This window comes from Cryptosporidium andersoni (assembly GCF_001865355.1).
Source record: "Cryptosporidium andersoni isolate 30847 chromosome Unknown contig_50, whole genome shotgun sequence".
NCBI classification, from domain to species: Eukaryota; Apicomplexa; class Conoidasida; order Eucoccidiorida; family Cryptosporidiidae; genus Cryptosporidium; species Cryptosporidium andersoni.
The window spans coordinates 54,459-73,755 of NW_027122855.1; the positions used below are offsets into that span (position 1 = coordinate 54,459).

Genomic DNA, 19,297 nt, shown 5'->3' on the forward strand with positions numbered 1-19,297 from the left:
TAAAAGTGGTTGAATGATAGAATCAAAGACCAGATACTTTATATAGTTAATATATTTTGCGTTGTATTGCAGTTTTATGTTCATCAAAACATAACTTATATAACTTATATAAAATTTCGTGTTGTGGCAATGTAATTTTATTGGGCTCTTTTCAGATATGCCTGACCTTCATGAATTTTATATGAAAGGTGAGCCTGGTATAAATTCAAATCATTGTGATAGAATAATATTTGTTTTTGGTGAACCTGTTATAGGTTTTAGACCCCAAGAATTTGAAATTCTACCTAAAATAGGAATTTTAGAAGGAACTATTCAACAATGGCTTTCACTATTTAGTGGGATTGGCAAATCTGAAGTCCTCAAAAAGCTAAATATCAATAATAATTTAGCACAAGGAATAATTAGTAGAAGTATAATTATTTTTGAAAGGACTGTAAGATTACCATTGAAATATTCCAACATGCCTAATTCAATTATTTCAACAACTGATCCCAATATCTTATATTGCATAGCAATGTGTTTTCCATCTACTCCTCTAAGCAAGTCATTAACATTAAATAATAATAAGAAATTGGAAATATGCTTGGATAATATTGAAAAATTCAAAAGATGTGAAGAAATGAAATTGTATAAAATCACATCAAGTAACACGAAAAGTTCAGTAGCTAGTGAAAGAAGAATTACAGCCTTTTCAAAAAGAGTCGGTAGAGAGTATTCAATATTTCAGAAATTTAATGAAGGAATAATATTGGATCGAAATGCAATATTTGACGCAACTCCTGAAGTTTTAGCACAGCATATTGCTAGACGCCTTCGTGGGTGTACCGTGTTAGACGCATGTTGTGGAGTTGGAGGAAATACTATTCCATTATCTCAGCATTGTGAATTAGTTGTATCTGTGGAATTGGTACATGAAAGACTTGAAATAGTCAAACATAATGCAACTATATATGGTCTATATGGAAGATCAAGGGAAAGTGTAAAGATAGACGACTTAGACATTGTTAGAGAAGAAGGATCTCCTAATTTATCTTGTCATACAAGATATAAATTACCTGATTCAGATAACCTTTATACTTTTTACGATACAGAAAGCAATATTGTATTTATTTGTGGTGATATTTTGGAATTTTGTAGATGGTATAAGAGCAAGCAGATGAAAAAGGCAAATCTCGATGAAAAATGTGTGAATAGTAATGGAAATATTCAATATTGTAAAAAACGGAGGAGATATATAGAAGGGGAGGATAAAGTAATATATAACAAACTAGAAAATTGCAATGGTTTGCCACAAGTTTTCATTGACCTACCAGAATTTGATTGGTGTTTTGCATCACCTCCTTGGGGAGGAAAGAAGTATAGTGAACTTGAAAAATTCAGTTTAAATTATGTAGAAGAGATAAACTATTCAGACTTTTTTATATCGGTCTCTACTATATCTAGAAATCTAGCTCTTTTCTTACCAAGAAATACGGACATAGCTGAATTTTGTGCTTTATTATCGTTGTTAGACTTTGAAGCTATGGAAATAGAAAATATCATAGACACTCGCTATGAGTATATTGTAGGAATAGTTATATACTGTGTACGCAGTGATATGAAAAGAGACTGGTATTTTTTTGGAATAGGTTTGGATAAGATAACTGAGGCTATTAAGCAACAGGTAAAGTTTATGTTTGAAAAATTTTGTGATGATATAGCTCTAATTAAGAGCAATGTTACTATTAGCAAGTATTTTGAAGATATTATTGAGGTATTAATAAAAAGTTATGGAATTAGTATTTCCAAGTATTTTGGGTTACTATATGAGAGACTAAAATATAATAATTTCGACTATACAAAAAAAACCTTTAAAAGATTAGCAAGATTTACAGTTACAAAAGATTTCAATGGGCTTATTGCTATTAATTTGAGAAAAGATCTGCCCCTAATAAATAAAATTTTAGACTATATACATTTTCATTAAGGTTAGTTTTGGAAAATAAAGAGTTGTTAAAGTTATATTCAGCAATAGTCGAATATTATTAATTATATGAATACTTTCAATAGTAATAATTTCTCTGAAAAATATTTTGGAACTAAGCATGTCCATGAAGCTTGCAATAGCCATTGCATACACCCTAAAGGACTGGAGAAAAATAAATACGGAAATGTTTAGAATATCTAATACTCATTGCATCTGAATGATCTAAAATTTTGTCTTTAGAAATGTCTTATTTTCTGTAAACCTATATCTTTACATGCAATTGAAATAATATATAATTGTGTAATGTATCATTGAAAAACCCTTTCAATCAACTATTGGGTATAATCTAACATACCAAAATCTAATCTAGTTTAAAACTTGATCATATATTTTATTAATTGGAAATCTATAAGATATATTTATAAAAGTTTAACTATAGTACTTTTCTAATAATACTCGAGAGTGTGTACTTGTTTATATCAAAAAAGTACATTTAATTCTTATTCTTCATAGTTTTCTACCCTCATATAGCTAATTCCCAGTTCCTCATCTTGTTCAGGAGTTCTAGTATATATTTCAAAGCTCAATTGTTCATCTGTATCACATATTGTTCCATTGATAATCCGCTTACCAATAAAACTATGATCTGCTGCATCATCTAGTATTAGTGTAAATGGTGTTTGATTTTGGACAAGATCTTCAAGTTGTTCAATGAGTTCCTTAAAAGCTACCTTCTGTTTTTCTTCTGCTGAATCCCCTTGAAATTGATAACAGTTCTCGAGAGAATCTATAATTTTCATTATAAGACCTTCAACAGTAGTAAATACAGATCCCAAAGAACCTAGGCTCATCTCAAATTCCAATTCTGGAATTTTCAAAGCTGCTGTATCACTCTTTAGTACATCTCTATTTAAATCTAAAGAATCCTTGATTTTCAAAGTCCTATAAGAAAATATATTTAACAAATAATTAAGAATATTAATGGATCAGAAAATTCAAAACTTACCACTTCTTTGCAAATTCTCCATACGGACCAGCAGATTTTAGCTCACTTGTCTTAGCTCCACAATAGTCGCAGACAAATGCCATAATTAAGCAGCGTCTAAAGCCTGGAATATCAACTTCACAAACATTACTTTCGCCATCTTGTCCACAATGAGGGCAGGGAACATTAAATTTAATTCTTTCACCATCATCTGTGATATTATTTTGGTCTTCTATACTTTTATTTAAGTCTAAGAAGTGAGGAACTAAATGATTTGGTATGTCTGCTCCTTTCTTGTATAAATTAGGATTATCAATAACTTTTGGTTGGTTAGTTGTAATAAAGTTATTATCATTTAACTTAATATTTTGATCTTCCTTATTAGTATTTAATAAACCATAATATCCCATATTATGAAGCTGCTCATTTGTCCTTTCATAAAGTCTAATCTTAATTTGAGGGTCTTTAGCAGGAGCAAATAAACTCTGAATAAAGCTATTACCACTTGGATCATCTAATCTTACTTTAAAAGGAAAAGAATTCCCACTATAGTATGAATTTAGAGATGATATGACTTCTTGGATCTTTAAACCTAATTTTAGATCAGATGCTAATCTTTCAGATTGGTTTAAACTCAGTTCATTAGCAGCTTTAGATATTATACCTTCTACAGTTGATATAACACCCTTCTGAGTATTTGGGGGTATGTCAAATTCTAGATCTACTATTGTAAAAGTAGCAAATTCAGATTTTACAACTTGTCTGTCAAGATCGCTCTGATTTTTAACTTCAAGTTCTATGCAGTGACCCTTATCTTGTAAGGCCGAACCAGATTGTACCTCATTATTCTTCCAGCCACAGTGAGGGCACTCAAAAGACATTAATATTATCTCACGGAACTGTGGAATGCATGTCAAAAGTAACTTTGTCTCACCATTATCGCCACAATTCATACAAAGTGTCTCGATTACAGTAACTTCTGTTTGAGCATCTTCATAGTCCTTTACAACCCCATCAGTCATATTTAACAATTCTATTTACAATAAACAGTTAAAAATCCAATCCGAGCTAATATAATAAATATAAATTGCAAACTTTCCACTAACCTCATAGTACAGCTAATTCTACTTTTAAAATTTTAGCGCTATAAATACACTTAAGATTTGCAGAGACGTTAGCTGAATGCAGGATTCTTAGATTTAAGCAATTTAGAGTTTCATCACTACTATTTTAAGAGCCCAATTTTGAAGATTGGGTATCTTTACCATGGCTAGGTTTGGAAATGCTCTTAATCTTATTTACTTTTTGCGAGATAAAAATAGGTTACTATTTCTAGATTCAACTATTGATGGAGAAAGACGTAATAATAGCAAAGTTTTATCTTTAATAACTAAATACCCAATTTTAGACTTTGGAAAGCTATATATGAGCCATAAATCTACACTATTTACCCAAGGTACTCATGAATATAACAGAATCATGGTGGACAGGTACACTAATCTAATAAATACAATAAATGTGGTAGTTTTTTCACTTTGGCGTTACGCTATTAATTCAAATTTGAGTATACTCAAATTTTTAGAAAGAAATTTTACCTGTAATATATCAGATAGTAATTATAGTTTTCAAAAAAAGATATATACACCTTTAACGAGTGGTGTAAGCCATATCACACTGTCACACCTGCTCAGTAATCTTTGGGCTCTCAATACAATTATTAATTCTTTAAAAAGAGATAATCATATTAAGGGCAAAGATATTATTTTACTTTATGCTACTGGATCTATTAGTGGAGCAATAGCTCATTCAATGATAACGAAGACTGTAGTTGTTGGAGCATCTGGAGCTGTGATGTCTCTTTTGACTGCTGAGGCTATAATTAGGCCAAGAGATACATTTACTTTAATGTTTCCTATTCCTGGTATAACACTGAGTTCGGCTCAACTATTAGATGTTACTATTGTAACGAATTTTATAATGGCAATACATAGTTTAATTTCAGTAAATGATAAATCTGGAATTGCTTGGTTTGGTCATATATTCGGAGCTCTATCAGGCTTTATTTTATTACCAATTATAAATAAATCAAATTACAATAAGTGTAAAAATATATTTTCAACTTACAAACTAATGTGGAGAAACCATCGAAAAATTTCTAATCAAGGGTGGCTTTTGACCTTAAAGGATTTGTGGGATATTATCGAACTAAGTGATACCACTACAGGAATGGAAATACTAAAACAAAGGAGTCTTAAAAGATGGAGATCCTTTTCTTCAGGCTGGAGGTAATAACAATAGAAAAGTTTACCATGACACAACATAAAGTCAAATAACTCCCCTGCTTGTACTATCATAAATGAGTCATTCTGTAATTTATTAAATAGGAGTTCATGTATATTCTAATGCGTTTTTATAATAATATACTTACTAATTCAAGTAATTTAAGGTAAATATCTTGAAAATCTATTCTGTTATTTTATCAGAGATTTAAGTTCAAATAAATTTACAATAAATAGTTAGCTTTACTGGTATACTTTAAGAACAATTTTCATTATTAAAATTTCAGAGTTTGAATATTTATTTAGTAAATTTAAAGGTATCAAATTTATTTGAATTCTTAAATAGCTACAATAATAAAGATTAATATAAAATATCTCTTTATATTATATATTATCCCTGCAAATTCTTTGATCAAGCTTTTCTTATATTTAATTTTATATTGATATCATGACATTTTGGATTCATTTTAGGAAATATTATCTGATATTATATTATAAAGTACAAACTTTCTAAAATAGGGTATATTTTATTGTACCTTTGAGAATCATACAAAAAGTGCAACATCATTGAATTATTTGCAATTTTAACGATATATCTTAGTTTATTGTTAAAATAAATTTTGTTTTTGAATTTATAGTATAATATTAAGTATAACTATTTTTTAACATGTTCCATATATTATTGAATGATTATGAACAAGTAATTATATACTACTATTTGGATAGTGGATAGTTGTTTATATAAAATATTAGTAATAGTTTCGGATATATCTTAAATCTATCAAATTGTTATGTACTTTCGTAATAAAAGTATTATTCTATAATTTTATTTTGATTCCAAAAAGATGTGAATTATATTAGTTACTAGTATTATAATATGGTGGTTTACTATTCTCGAAATTTCAATAGAAACAAGATTATAGTATTGAATATATAATGCTCTTTTTGGTAATAAAATCATCTAATAGTATTGATAAGGTTATATCTCATTGGTAATAATATATATGAAATTTCGAAACGATTATTATATTGGGCAGGTCTGTTCAGTACTTAACAAATTAATATTCATATTACTTTTATAATAATTGTGAATAGTTTGTACACTTTGAAAAAATTACCTGTCATCTGTATTCGAATAGAAATCTGTTCATCTTCAATATATCTATTATTATAACAAAGAGACTTCGAATAATAATACAATAATAAATCCACTTATCTATATTCAGTAATTTCATAAAAATTTATTTACATATTGAAATTCAATATTTTTATATCTCATTAGAATTACATATATTTAGCGCAAACAGACATAAGTTATTTAAATAATCTGTAAGAAGATCTCTTTTATAAAAAGATTTCACTCCCACTTATTAATCTTTTCACTTCTTAGTTCTCAGGTAAAAAAAGTCGACTTTTCTAATTAACTAGACCTATAGTTTATCCATCTCACAGTTATATAATCTAATTCTATATCTACTAAATCTTCTATAATTTTATAATTTGATCTTTCATAATTAATTTTGCATCAGCGTGGCAGTATGCAATAATTTAACACTACCCACCTATTTAATATTTCATCTAGATCTTTTCTTTTTATTATATCACAAAAAAGATAAGCTATAAATTTCAAGTTGAATAGGGGGGGTTAAAATTTTAATATTTATTTGGTTAGATTTGATTATGTTACAATTCTACAATTAACAACATGTTTCGGATCAAGCCAGTTTATAGTAACATTTTCCCTCCAGGAAATCTGTAATGGGTACAAGGAATGCCGCCTCATTTTTTGTTTTGAATTCATTTTGTCTACAACCAATAGGAGGAAGCTAGAAACTGTTGTTAGTCTTGTATGACATTAAGTTAACTATAGAAAGGTAATTATAAAATGTCTTTCAGAATAGTTCCAGATCCACTGGAAGATGTAGAAGATGATGTAGTTAATACGGCAGTAGCAGTAGCAGTGGTATCAAATAGAAATGTTCTAATGGAAATAGAAGCAAATGAAGATGAAGAGAGTGACTTGCAAATTTCTTATTCAACAACTGAGGAACTTAGCACAATACCAATATCTAATATACCAGAAGCAGCAATACCAGATGATGTTCAATCATTTTTACTAAACTTATCTGATGCATTAAATGAAAATGATATAGAGAAAATACGCCATTTATATGAGATTTCATTTCATTCACTGACTTATCGTTATTATATGAAGTCTCATTGGCCCTCAATATCTTCAGTAGAATCTATACTTGAAACTATGGGTTCATATTCTGAAGTAAGCATTTTACTGTATTCTGAGCTATACTATCGTCATGTATTTGCAAAGTTCCCTAATCAAGTTAAATGGCAGGATAGAGTGGCATCTTGGAAAAATTATGTAAAATTGTTTGGATTTTTATTACTTAGAGAATTTTCCAAATCTAATAGTCAACCTATCAAAATTACAAATTCCTTAGCAGCAACATTTGAACAGTATGGAGTTCAACTTCAAGATAATTCATTACCTAGTGATAAAATTTTACTTCCTAGTGAGTGGATATATGGAATAATGGATGAATTTGTATATCAGTTGCAGGATACATGTCGCTATACAGTGAGAGTAACTCATGCTTCAAATGACTACTCTCAAGATGATAGGGTAAATAAAATAGATCAAAATATATGGAGATGCGACATAACTTTACAGTTATTCCAAACAATAATAGATGAGAGTAAAATTCGAAGTATACTTAGTGGTAGTGAGGAAACTCAAGTAGAGACAGCTTTAATATCTCAAGCACAAGACACAATTCCGTTACGTTATCAGCTTGGGTATTTCTCGATGTTGTGCCTTGTACGCATTCATGTGTTATTAGGTGACTATTATACTGCTATTGAAGTTGCAGATTTCATTGATTCTCAATTGTTGAGAACCTTATTATGGAAGGTTCCAACAGCATATGTTTCATACTTGTATTATCTGGGATTTGCTTATATGATGTTGCAAAGATATATAGACGCTATTAGGATTTTCCAGCAGAGTACAGTGAGTTTTGCATCTTCAACAGTTGGTTCATCTTCTCTACCAGGTAACCAAGGGACTTCATCATATCAGCATGATGCAATTGGAAAGTGTGTAGATAGGATGTCTTGGTTAATGCTATTTTGCCAATTACTATCTTATGGAAGCAATTCTTCCAATATAAATAGGTTAGAAGAGACTCTGTCACATCAAGGTGATAGAAAATTAGCGTCAACTTTTGTATCTATTAGTTCTGATATAAGTAATTGGAAGGAATTGCTGTTAAAAGTATCACCAAGATTCATATCATCTTGTATTCCCCAATTTTTACATGAAGAGGATTCCAATAAGATTGACTTTAATGAATCTCAAAATAGGCAAATGACTGTATTTACACCCTCTGTCCAAATATACGAGTTAAGTTGTATGATCCGTTCTTTTACTAAGTTATACAATAACCTAAATGTTGAGACATTAGCTAGCTTGATGCATGTAGCAAAAAAAGGTGTAAATCAAAAGTCTCGTTCTGTGATTAAAGAGTGTGATGAGAAGCTAGATAGTAAAACTAACACTATAAATGTAATGGAAGCAAATGCAATAAATGATGATTTAAAGCCTCATAATCCTGCAGATATTGCAAGGTCTCAAATTATGGCTATTAAGAGTAGATCTGGTAGACAAATAATATGGAAGCCTGGTACTAGTTTACTTGGAGGTGAAATAGTTTCTATATCTGGAGATTTTGATTTATTATTAGATGTAGATACAATTCATATTATGGAGGGAAAGCAAGTAGATAAATTTTTTGGAGATGTCTTTGCAAAACAAATTATAAAGGCACAAAACCTTCTTCGTCATATTAGTTCTTTAAGTACAGTTAAGAGTTCGGGTGATTTTTGTAAAAAGGACAAGTAAGATAGGAATCTTTGGTAATTATGAAGATATGTGGATAATTAGAATATTTAGATGACATGAAATACTATGTTACTTTAAGGTACCTCCACAGCTAACAAGTAATAATGAGATGTTAAAATAATATAAATAATATTAATACACTACATAAAAAAGCTTAATCACACTACCTTAATATTTTAATATATTTTACTCTAAGACTAATCTAATTACTACGCAAGATACTAATATGCTATCTGAATCCTAATATCTCCACGTATGATTACGTTTTATTAGGGCATTATCTATTCTATCAATGAGTTCACTACACATCTTTTTCTATACTCTGAAATTAATTAGTTTAATAGTTATGATAGCGAAGTATTAGATAGGAGGCGTTTTAGATTTTCTAAATAATAAATTTTAGTATTTATAATCACTAGCGATAATCTCCAAATATTATCCTGTACATCTATGCTTCTTTGATTGTGTACTCTATTACTATATGTTTATAATAGTATCCAATTTAGAAATGTCTGTATTTAGTTTTATAAAATCTCTGGCTACAATTACCCAAAGTGTAAGAAATTGTCGTCTACTATTCACTAAATCTTATAGATTCATTAGATATTTAAGCCTTAAAGTAGTTTAGCAAGTAATAAGGCATTCTATAAGGATCTATTATTTTGTTTCTTAATATAGTTCTGGCTAGTATAATATTAAGGAAATCTCCATTACTAATATTAGTATTATAACAACTACTTTCCTTTAAATAGAAATTTCGCAACATGAAGCAAGATAAATTAGAAAGGTATAGCATCAACATATAAAGGTGGGTAATGAGGAGTACTAGATATAGTCAAGTCGCTATGAGGTTCATCTATTGCTGTAATACCACTGCAGTGACCATTTATCATGTTGTCATCCTGAAATTCGGGGTGACTATTCTTCATATGACGAATATAAGGTGTTCTATATCCATATTTCTTAGGACATAAATGACACTCATAAGGTTTGCTATTACAGTGGGATACTTGAATGTGTTTCCTTACATTACTTTTTGAGCTGTAGAATCGACCACATTCAGGATAAGGGCATCTATATGAGCAGTCACCATCACTTTCTTTAGTATCCTGAATTGTATTTGGTATTAATGAGTCATTTTCATTGTGACTAGTGATATGACTATTATCATTTGGCATTGAGTAGATACATTGACTTGATACTGTTTCATTATCCATTATGCACTGGCTTTGGTTTTGCATCATCTGTGAATTCTCGTTAGTTGAGGACCAATGTTTAGATTTTATATGACGTACTAATCCAGGATATGAGAGAAAGGCTGCTGAGCATATCATAGGGTCAGCTCTACACACATACCAGCATTGTTTACTATTGTCTTCTGTACGATTAGGAAATGGAATCTCAGCAGTTAAGTGCTGTTTTAATGTATGACGTTGCAAAGATGTCGCTGAGGGAAATAAATTACCACATACTTCACATATATAAGGAGTATCATGTGATCTCTTGATATGTCTCCTTAGAGATGTTGGGCTCATGAACACACTATTGCATGATGAGCAAGGGTAACTTGCTTTTTCCTCTATTGAACTATGTACTAACATCATATGCCGTCGTAAATGATCACTTCTACCAAATGCTTTTGAGCATTCTTGACATTTGAAGAGCTTTATTCCTGTATGTGTTTGAGCATGGCGTTCTAAGTGGGAACGTCTCTTAAAGGATGCATGACAACCTGGGTAGTCACAAGCGAATAATCTTGTAGATTTCGCATCTAATCCTTCCGAAGACATTACTGTCCATATAGTAATAATAAATATTTTATATTACCTCTTTGTGAAGTTTCCAAAGCTCTGAATAGTACCGCAATTATTGAGACTCGGTACTAGCGGTGGACTTTCTGAGTGTAAATAGGCGGTATAATATACGGGTACCACTGCTCCAGCATATAGCTAATAATATCATTTATTAATTTTACTAAAATATTCTTATAAACTATTTGTTGACTATAATTCATAGTATTATATATTAGTAACACACAATCTAGATTCTTTAAAAGATGTGGGATTTTGAAAGGATCACGATCTGAGTCAGAACTAATGACTCTACTTGGACTAAAGTACCTGTTTCAAAAGCTTGAGTTTTTACTTGAAAATACTGTAGAATATCTAATTACTTTGATATATACTGTCTCAAGTTATAGAATTTTGTAGGTAAGTGATAATCTATAAATAAGTAACCCCATAAGTAGTTAAACACTTAGTATTCCTACTTGTAAAATTTGTACTTTGCAAAGCGCTAACTGCATGGATCCTAACTCCATATAACGTAATGCTAATAAAAATATCAACTACATAGAAACGGATTTTCTTTAAAACTAATATAATTCAATGTAATGATAGATTTGCTTGGAGATTTACATGAATATACGAGATCTAGATACCCAGATATTCAACTTTCTAGTTATGTAGATTTGGAGAAAGGAAATACAGCTAGTGGTGAACACAAAGACTTGGATGATGCTGGATCAGAAACCTCTGATGGAATGATGTCAAAATATTATTATGAAATACAATCTATAGGAGAGTCCTTAGCATCTATTCAAAGTAAAATTGGTGAGATAAGACATTTAAAACAAGAAGCATTAATTACTACAAATTCACAGAAGGATGAAGAAATATCTCAAAGATTAACAACTATATTGGATCAAGCCCATGAAAATACGTTGGAACTTAAAAATTACATTGAGAAACTACGTCAACAAAATGAACAATATAAAAAAAGTGCAGGTAGGAAAGAAACATCGGAAATTAGAATAAGGGAAAATTTACTGCAAGCTATTACTAAACGTTTTAGAGAAACTTTGACTGATTTTCAAACGGTTCAAATGGATTATAAATCTGAAATGAAAAATAAAATGGCAAGGCAGATTAAAATTGTTTATCCGGATGTATCAAAAAATACTTTAGATAACATACTAGAAGATAATGAAGATATTGATACTAGGCAGCTAATTAAAATGAAACTAAGTGGCTCTCATGAAACATTAAATCATGCAATAGCTGATCTACAAGATAAATACCGAGATATACGAAGACTAGAAAGAAGTGTAGAAGAACTTCATCAACTATTTATTGAATTAGCCTCACTAATAAATACTCAAGGGGAACTATTAGATCATATAGAATTTTCAGTATCAAATGCAAGGGAATATACAGAAAAAGTAGAAATTGAACTTATTCAAGCTAGAAAGTATCAGAAAAGTTACAGAAAAAAGATGATGTGGATTATTATATGCATTTGTATATTAATTACTGTAATTATTCTTCCAATAGTTCTTGGAGTTACATTAACTGTACATAAAGATGTCAGTAACCATTGATGCACACTTTTCTATGTATATTTATTTACAAATACAATTTTTGTGTACTAAAGTGGCACTGTATAATTGTGGATCTAAAAGCTACCTTTAGCGCGATATGATCAATAGGCATTTGATTTCAAAATATAAACTTGACTGTTTATATGGAACGTGAAATAAAAGTAGTTAGTATATCTATAGAATCAGAAATAGAAAATTATATATCTTTTACTTCAAAAAATGAAAATGAACTTGATTCGGAATACTATTTTATATATGGATTTGAGATGTTGAAAAAACCTCCCTTATATGTTGTAAACTGCATAAACAAGCATTTATCTAAAATTAATGGTATTAATAAACTTTTGGAATTGCTAAATACTTACTGTAGTAAGCTCTTGATGTTTTTAATAAATTCAAATATCTTGGACAATATCTGTTTACAATCATTTAGTATATACAATAGGCGATGCACAACAACAAAATATTGGACTCTTGTCTACTGTATATTTAGGAATATAATAAACAAGTGTAATATAGAAGAGCTATCCTTTAGTAATGAATTAAATGAATATCTAATTAGTTATGGTGGATCTTACTTATATGATGAAGAATCTCCAATTTATCTTATTATAACCATACTTGTTCTTATTCATATGGATAATGAAAAAAGTATAAGTGACTGTACTTTATACAATAACATAATAAATGTCGTAAAAAGTCACAAAGCTGAAATTTCTATAATATCTAGTAACTTTATATCTAACATCAATTATAAGCTATTTAATTTATATATCAAAAAATCTTTGTTGGCTAATAAGGAGTATTTAGAACTAGAATATAACAATGTAACTGAAGAATTAAATAGTATAAACTTATCAATTAATTATCAGGAGGATGAGAAACAAATAGATATATGTAGTGGAAAAGTGTATAAGTCTGATGTGCAAGATATTGATTGGTATGATGGGATGAGTTTGAATAACGAAAATGACTTAGATAATGATGATATAGGGTTTGAATACAATGGATTTCAAATTTTTGAACATATAATGTCACTGGAAACTTTAGAATTACGTTTAAGAGCACTTTTAAATGTAGTTACAAGCAAAATATCTAAAGAAGCTGAGGATTTTATTATTGAATCAGATAATTACTTTGATACAACTTCAACTGAAAGTAAATCCCTACGACAATGCTTTGTAAAAATTTGGAGAGAGCATTTGACACTTGGAAAAGAATACATAATAATCAAAAGGATTATTTGTGATGAATATATACCTTGTTCAGAGCTTAGAGGTCAATTATTGTACTATTTAGTTGATGATATAAGTGAAGAGATTGTATTTATAAGTACAGTGACTCTTATCTTTCACCTTTGTAGAGATAAATTCGATATTTTATATAATTTTGAAAATTTTTGGTATAAAAGCCTTACTAATAACTCTAATATGCTTCATAAAGATACAGATAAGAAATATATACATATATTGAACTTATATATGAAGTATAGGAAAATAGCTTGGAATAATTATATATTGCCAAATATCAAAAATCCTTCTCTGAATAATTCCATTGAGTGTGTAAACAGTATTTTGATGTCTATATGTTTAGTAAATAGCCAAGATCAAGACTTTGAAGTACTAATAAAAAATAATGAGATCGATTTTATATCAACTGTTGTATCTAATATTTGTTACTATTTAACAGTAGGGATATTTAAATTTAACCTAAATTTAGAAAGATGTGTAATTCCAATTTTTCAGAATCAGGAGTTTGAGATTGCAAACCCATGTAGATTGTTAAAAACAATTAGAAGAATAGTTGGGGATAATCGGACTAAGACTCTGGTATTATTTACTCACTTAGCAACTCAATTTGTCCATCTTAATTTTATTAAAACAAATTTGAATTCTAGAATGTCAAAGGAAGCTCAATTTAGATGGGAGAATATGGAAGAATTATTATATGGAAAGATCATAAATACTCAGACTTGGAATAATCTGTTCAATTACTCTTTACTATATGGTACACTTCCTATTTGGAATATTTTATTTTATAAAGACAATGAATCAACTTATTGTAACTTGGAGTATAATGAATATATAGAAAGTTTTGTTTCAGTATTAAAAACAGATGCAATATATCTAAGTTTTCTAGACTTTATACCACGATTAAGTTTGTGGTTGAAAGATAAACCAGTAAATGAAAATTTACTAAAGTGGAGAATCTACTATTTTAACTTTACTAAGTATATAGTCAATATTTGTCATATTATTGATTATTTAAATAAACTTCAAGACTACCATTCAATTCAAACTTTATATTACCAGTTCATTGATGTAACCAAAATTATATATAACCAATGTAAAGATCCTAGCAAAGATTTTAATGAAAATATTCCTTGCTTAATTTATTTAATTGCCTACATGCTTCTAAAAACTTGCACAAAATATACAATAGATTATCAGGAAATAGAAAGGATTGTAAACCAGCTAAGAAGACCTGAAACATTAAATAGCAGTAATATTTATTTTACATGCCTTAAAGATAAGTAACTTAGTAGTACTCATTCTAATATTAGTCAAGTTCAAAAGTAAAATACCACCTGTAAACAAATCATTATATAAAATATAAATAAATTATTCATATATTCTATAGAAATCAAAGTCACACGTATACAAATTTTCTAATTAATATAATCTTTCAATTATTAAAATACTTAAATTTTGTAGTTGAATATAATCTTAAATTTATTATTGTAAAGTAGTTTTGAATTATTTCATATTTAATTAATTCCATGTAATATTGTAGTTTAATTTAGAAATCTGGAAAGTTTGGTAAAATCTCATTCTTTATAGCCCTTATTCCTCCAGCAATATAATATATTTTGTAAATACTATGAATCTCAAGCTTCTTAAAACATTGTTGAAGTATACTTGTAACAAAATAAGATCTCGCACCATTCCAACAAATAATTATATTAGTAAATCCCTGTTCTTCTATACTAAGAATAGAATTTATGTAACTCCTCAAAGCATCCTTATTATCATCTTCATAATCAATAATCTTCGCTGTTTTACTATCAACTTGAATTCCATACTTTGAAAGTTTAAGTACAAATTCCTCTTCTGGGATATTCTTCGAGTTTTTCAGATGAGCCATTTCAAATATATTACTAGGTCTAACATCTATAATATTCAATTTCTTATTTCTTTTATTTCCTAAAAGAGATCTTGTTTGTTCAATATTAAGTATATATTGGTTATCTATAAATGGAAAATAAAAATTATTCACTATATCCATTCCTTGATAAATCTTGTAGTCATTACAATCTTTTATAAAAAATGGAATACTATCTTTACCACATGTCTTACAATTAATATCACTTCCTTTTAAAGTTGCTATTCTTATCATCTGATTAGTGTTTAAAGCATCATATATAAACATCTTACCTGAAAGTATATCTAAATCAACTTTCATACTTTCACTATTTATACTTCTCCCCATATTTAAAGCAAGTTTTATAACTTCTACACTCTGTATACATCCAATAACTCCAACAACACTACCTAGTACTCCAAAAGATTCTGCACCACCTGGGGTACCATCTATTCCACCATTATCATCTCTAGGAGCTATACAACGATAGCAAGGCCCATTTTTATAATTATATACTGTTACATGGCCTTGCCATCTTAAAGCAGCTCCAGAGACAATTGGTTTCTCAAAGTATACAGCTGCATCATTAATAAGATATCTACTTCTGCAATTGTCAGTTGCATCTATTATAATATCATATAGAGGAAATAATTCCATAGCTAATTCAATAGATAAAGTATCTGGATATACTAAAACACGACAATTCGGGTTTATAGATGCACAAGATTCCCTTGCACTATAACCTTTATTCATCCCTTTACGAGTACAAGTATGTATAACTTGGCGGTGTAAATTACTAATAGAAACTGTGTCCGAATCAACAATACCAATTACACCAATACCTGCAGCACTCAAATACAAAGCTAAAGGACTTCCTAAACCCCCTACACCAACTATCAAAACTTTTGTATTATTCAATATATTTTGACCTTGAACTCCTACTTGTTTCAAGGCAATCTGTCTAGAGTAACGAATAGTGTTCTCCTCAGAAATTAAAGGAGTCACTATAACATCAATAACATCTCTATATGTAAAGATATTATTATCATATTTCCATAGTAAAAATATACAAGTAGACAACAGACCTATAATAAATGATGTAATAACTAGTCCAAAAATACGCAAATCAATTTCTAAATACATAGTCATATTTATTATATATAATTATTATATCATTCAAGTATAATAGTAATATCCAGTTAGTTCTTTATATTGTATTAAAATTATAATCCCAGTTATTAAAGATAATTTTTTAGTAGTATATCTTTACTGCTTTATAATAAATCCCCAAAAATATAGAGAAAAAAAGAATCACAAGATTCTAACCTTTAATTAGCTCCCAATTAGTAATATAAAATCCTTTGATTCCTTTTCTTAATATTAAATATTGAAATTAGAAGTTATATACTTACCAAGTTTAAAGGTATGACCTTATAAGTCTCCCAAAAATAGTAAAAAAAGACGGTCTATTAAAAATACCAAGCGGGTTACCTCTTTTAAGGTATCTATATATATTCTCATACCATTCTTTATTAAGATTTTCTTGTATTTCTTTATTTCCATTTGTCAATAAAAGGAAAGAACATTCTAAATCACGACTCTCACCCCTATGATTATAATTAGAGCTACCTAAATAATTGGCAAATATTCTCCTTTCATAATATTTTGGGAAATAATCAGTTTCGTCATTTTCATTTTTCATACTATTTGAAGTGGGTTCTTTTTTATATTTATAGAAATAAATCCCTTTTGCATGGAAAGTCCATTCATCTCTTTCATATTCTCCAAATTCAACTTCTCTTTGTTTATGATTTGAATTGTAAATAATATCTTTTATAAATTCGGAATTAATACTGGAATATAATGGTATAACTAATGTCTTTATATAGTCCAAAATATTTAAATAAATTGGTTCTTTTAATTTTGAAAAAGTACTTGATTTACGCCCTGAAGTAACTATTACTAAGGGATTACTGTTAAATTTCATCAGATTAGTCCAATATGTTGACATATTACAATATGGAGTACATATATATAATCCTATATCTTTAATACATGAATTTATTAAATATTTGACTAAATTTCTTTCTGAGTTAATATTCATATATCCTGCCTGTAAAAGAATCCCAAATATAATCTTATTTTTATACTTTTTAATGAAATCTTCATCATGTTGTCTTTCAAAACTATAAATTAAATCTTTCAACCAATTAATATCTTTATTTAATTTGAGCATATTCTCTCTCATTATATATATATCTTCTTTTTTTGGAAATTGAAGCTTATTATTAGGCTTTAATGTATAAGAATATTCTTGAACTATATCTGAAATTTTACTCAAATAGTCACATATTTCAGGAACATCACGCAGTAATATATAACGATCCTGACGTTTTGTTAAGTACTCTTCACTTAGGTTAGCTCCTGTTAATAGTATATTGTTATCAGCAATATAAAATTTCATATGATATACACCTAGTACTTCTCTTAATAGCTTAAATTTTTCTATAGAACTAAAATATTTAATAATATTGTCACCAATCTTATTGTATATATTGTTTTTTTTACAAGTCATTCTATTTAATTCATGATTACATTTATTAAATATTGGTAATTGAAATAGATAAACTTTAAAGTTATTTGGAAACTTTCTAAGCATATTTTCAAATAAAATTAGCATGTCTTCTTTATTTCTTTGCATTCTATTGAAGTCAACTATAATATTTACATGTAAATCATTTACTTTGTCACTATTTATAATAGATTTTCTGTTATTTGTTAAGGTTTGGTCAGTTAAGTTAATAATCTATACAATTTCCATAAATAAAAATTACAATAATATGAATTCAATTATATATAACAGGTATAAAGTGAATAATTTGAATTTCTTTTAAAACTTACCTCTTGTTCCAAAGCTCCATTTCCAATGTATAATGAGGAAATTATAATTCGATTCTTAGCTTCAGATAATATAGACCTTATATTCAAATAAAAATCTTTTGGGGATTCTAACAAATGTACTTTCTCTATATCTACTTTAAACAAGCCACCAACATTATCTCTATAGTCTAAATCTTGTACCATTTTTTGGAAATTACTCTATATTGCAATAATTAAAATATATAGCGCTAAGTTGATGCACAATAAATTACTTATATATAATTAATAGAAATTCTTAAGTTCATAAATAGAAATTCCCAGCATTATTTAGATTAATTTATAGAAAAGATTATAATAAAATATTTCAGTATATATAATGAGATAATATTAAGATATTCATCTACTTACAAAATATATAATTTATATTATACCCTTATATATTTAATAGAGAGGAGTAATTCCACTTAATAAAATAAAAAACAATACTAAAATAAATTTAGTAATGTTATTAGTAAAAGATCCGAGTTATAATATCTTTATATAATGAAGTTAAAATTATGGAATTTATGATTAGTGAATAATAGAAGGGCGATTCCAATAGACAAAAGAATGAGGCCTAAAATATTATTGCAACACATTACAAAAGCCAGTATATGTAATTTTGGCGGTATAATCATGCATGTGGGGAGATTATTGAATAATATATTTAGAATTTTGACATAAAAGTAGCTGAATAGCTAATCCACAA

The 19,297-nt window shown here is 28.3% G+C and overlaps 9 protein-coding genes across 9 annotated transcripts; 5 read left to right on the plus strand and 4 right to left on the minus strand.

Moving 5' to 3' along the window:
- Window positions 1-157: 157 nt before the first annotated feature.
- Window positions 158-1,966, plus strand: cand_007620 (uncharacterized protein; the record flags this gene model as incomplete). The annotated part of the gene is made up of 1 exon (XM_067211002.1): window positions 158-1,966. The coding sequence occupies one exon, from the start codon at window positions 158-160 to the stop codon at window positions 1,964-1,966; it is 1,809 nt and encodes a 602-aa protein (XP_067067862.1).
- A 500-nt stretch (window positions 1,967-2,466) lies between these two features.
- Window positions 2,467-3,973, minus strand: cand_007630 (zinc-finger protein ZPR1; the record flags this gene model as incomplete). Its single annotated transcript, XM_067211003.1, has 2 exons — window positions 2,467-2,908; window positions 2,973-3,973. The coding sequence occupies 2 exons, from the start codon at window positions 3,971-3,973 to the stop codon at window positions 2,467-2,469; spliced, it is 1,443 nt and encodes a 480-aa protein (XP_067067863.1).
- A 244-nt stretch (window positions 3,974-4,217) lies between these two features.
- Window positions 4,218-5,240, plus strand: cand_007640 (rhomboid family protein; the record flags this gene model as incomplete). The annotated part of the gene is made up of 1 exon (XM_067211004.1): window positions 4,218-5,240. The coding sequence occupies one exon, from the start codon at window positions 4,218-4,220 to the stop codon at window positions 5,238-5,240; it is 1,023 nt and encodes a 340-aa protein (XP_067067864.1).
- A 1,875-nt stretch (window positions 5,241-7,115) lies between these two features.
- On the plus strand, window positions 7,116-9,149 carry cand_007650 (uncharacterized protein; the record flags this gene model as incomplete). The annotated part of the gene is made up of 1 exon (XM_067211005.1): window positions 7,116-9,149. One exon carries the CDS (start codon window positions 7,116-7,118, stop codon window positions 9,147-9,149), a length of 2,034 nt encoding a protein of 677 aa, XP_067067865.1.
- A 779-nt stretch (window positions 9,150-9,928) lies between these two features.
- Window positions 9,929-10,939, minus strand: cand_007660 (uncharacterized protein; the record flags this gene model as incomplete). Its single annotated transcript, XM_067211006.1, has 1 exon — window positions 9,929-10,939. One exon carries the CDS (start codon window positions 10,937-10,939, stop codon window positions 9,929-9,931), a length of 1,011 nt encoding a protein of 336 aa, XP_067067866.1.
- Window positions 10,940-11,541: 602 nt separating this feature from the next.
- On the plus strand, window positions 11,542-12,528 carry cand_007670 (SNARE domain-containing protein; the record flags this gene model as incomplete). Its single annotated transcript, XM_067211007.1, has 1 exon — window positions 11,542-12,528. The coding sequence occupies one exon, from the start codon at window positions 11,542-11,544 to the stop codon at window positions 12,526-12,528; it is 987 nt and encodes a 328-aa protein (XP_067067867.1).
- A 143-nt stretch (window positions 12,529-12,671) lies between these two features.
- cand_007680 (uncharacterized protein) lies at window positions 12,672-15,065 on the plus strand (the record flags this gene model as incomplete). Its single annotated transcript, XM_067211008.1, has 1 exon — window positions 12,672-15,065. One exon carries the CDS (start codon window positions 12,672-12,674, stop codon window positions 15,063-15,065), a length of 2,394 nt encoding a protein of 797 aa, XP_067067868.1.
- Window positions 15,066-15,327: 262 nt separating this feature from the next.
- On the minus strand, window positions 15,328-16,818 carry cand_007690 (uncharacterized protein; the record flags this gene model as incomplete). Its single annotated transcript, XM_067211009.1, has 1 exon — window positions 15,328-16,818. One exon carries the CDS (start codon window positions 16,816-16,818, stop codon window positions 15,328-15,330), a length of 1,491 nt encoding a protein of 496 aa, XP_067067869.1.
- A 183-nt stretch (window positions 16,819-17,001) lies between these two features.
- Window positions 17,002-18,328, minus strand: cand_007700 (CDP-diacylglycerol-glycerol-3-phosphate 3-phosphatidyltransferase; the record flags this gene model as incomplete). The annotated part of the gene is made up of 2 exons (XM_067211010.1): window positions 17,002-17,042; window positions 17,161-18,328. The coding sequence occupies 2 exons, from the start codon at window positions 18,326-18,328 to the stop codon at window positions 17,002-17,004; spliced, it is 1,209 nt and encodes a 402-aa protein (XP_067067870.1).
- Between the last annotated feature and the right edge of the window lie 969 nt (window positions 18,329-19,297).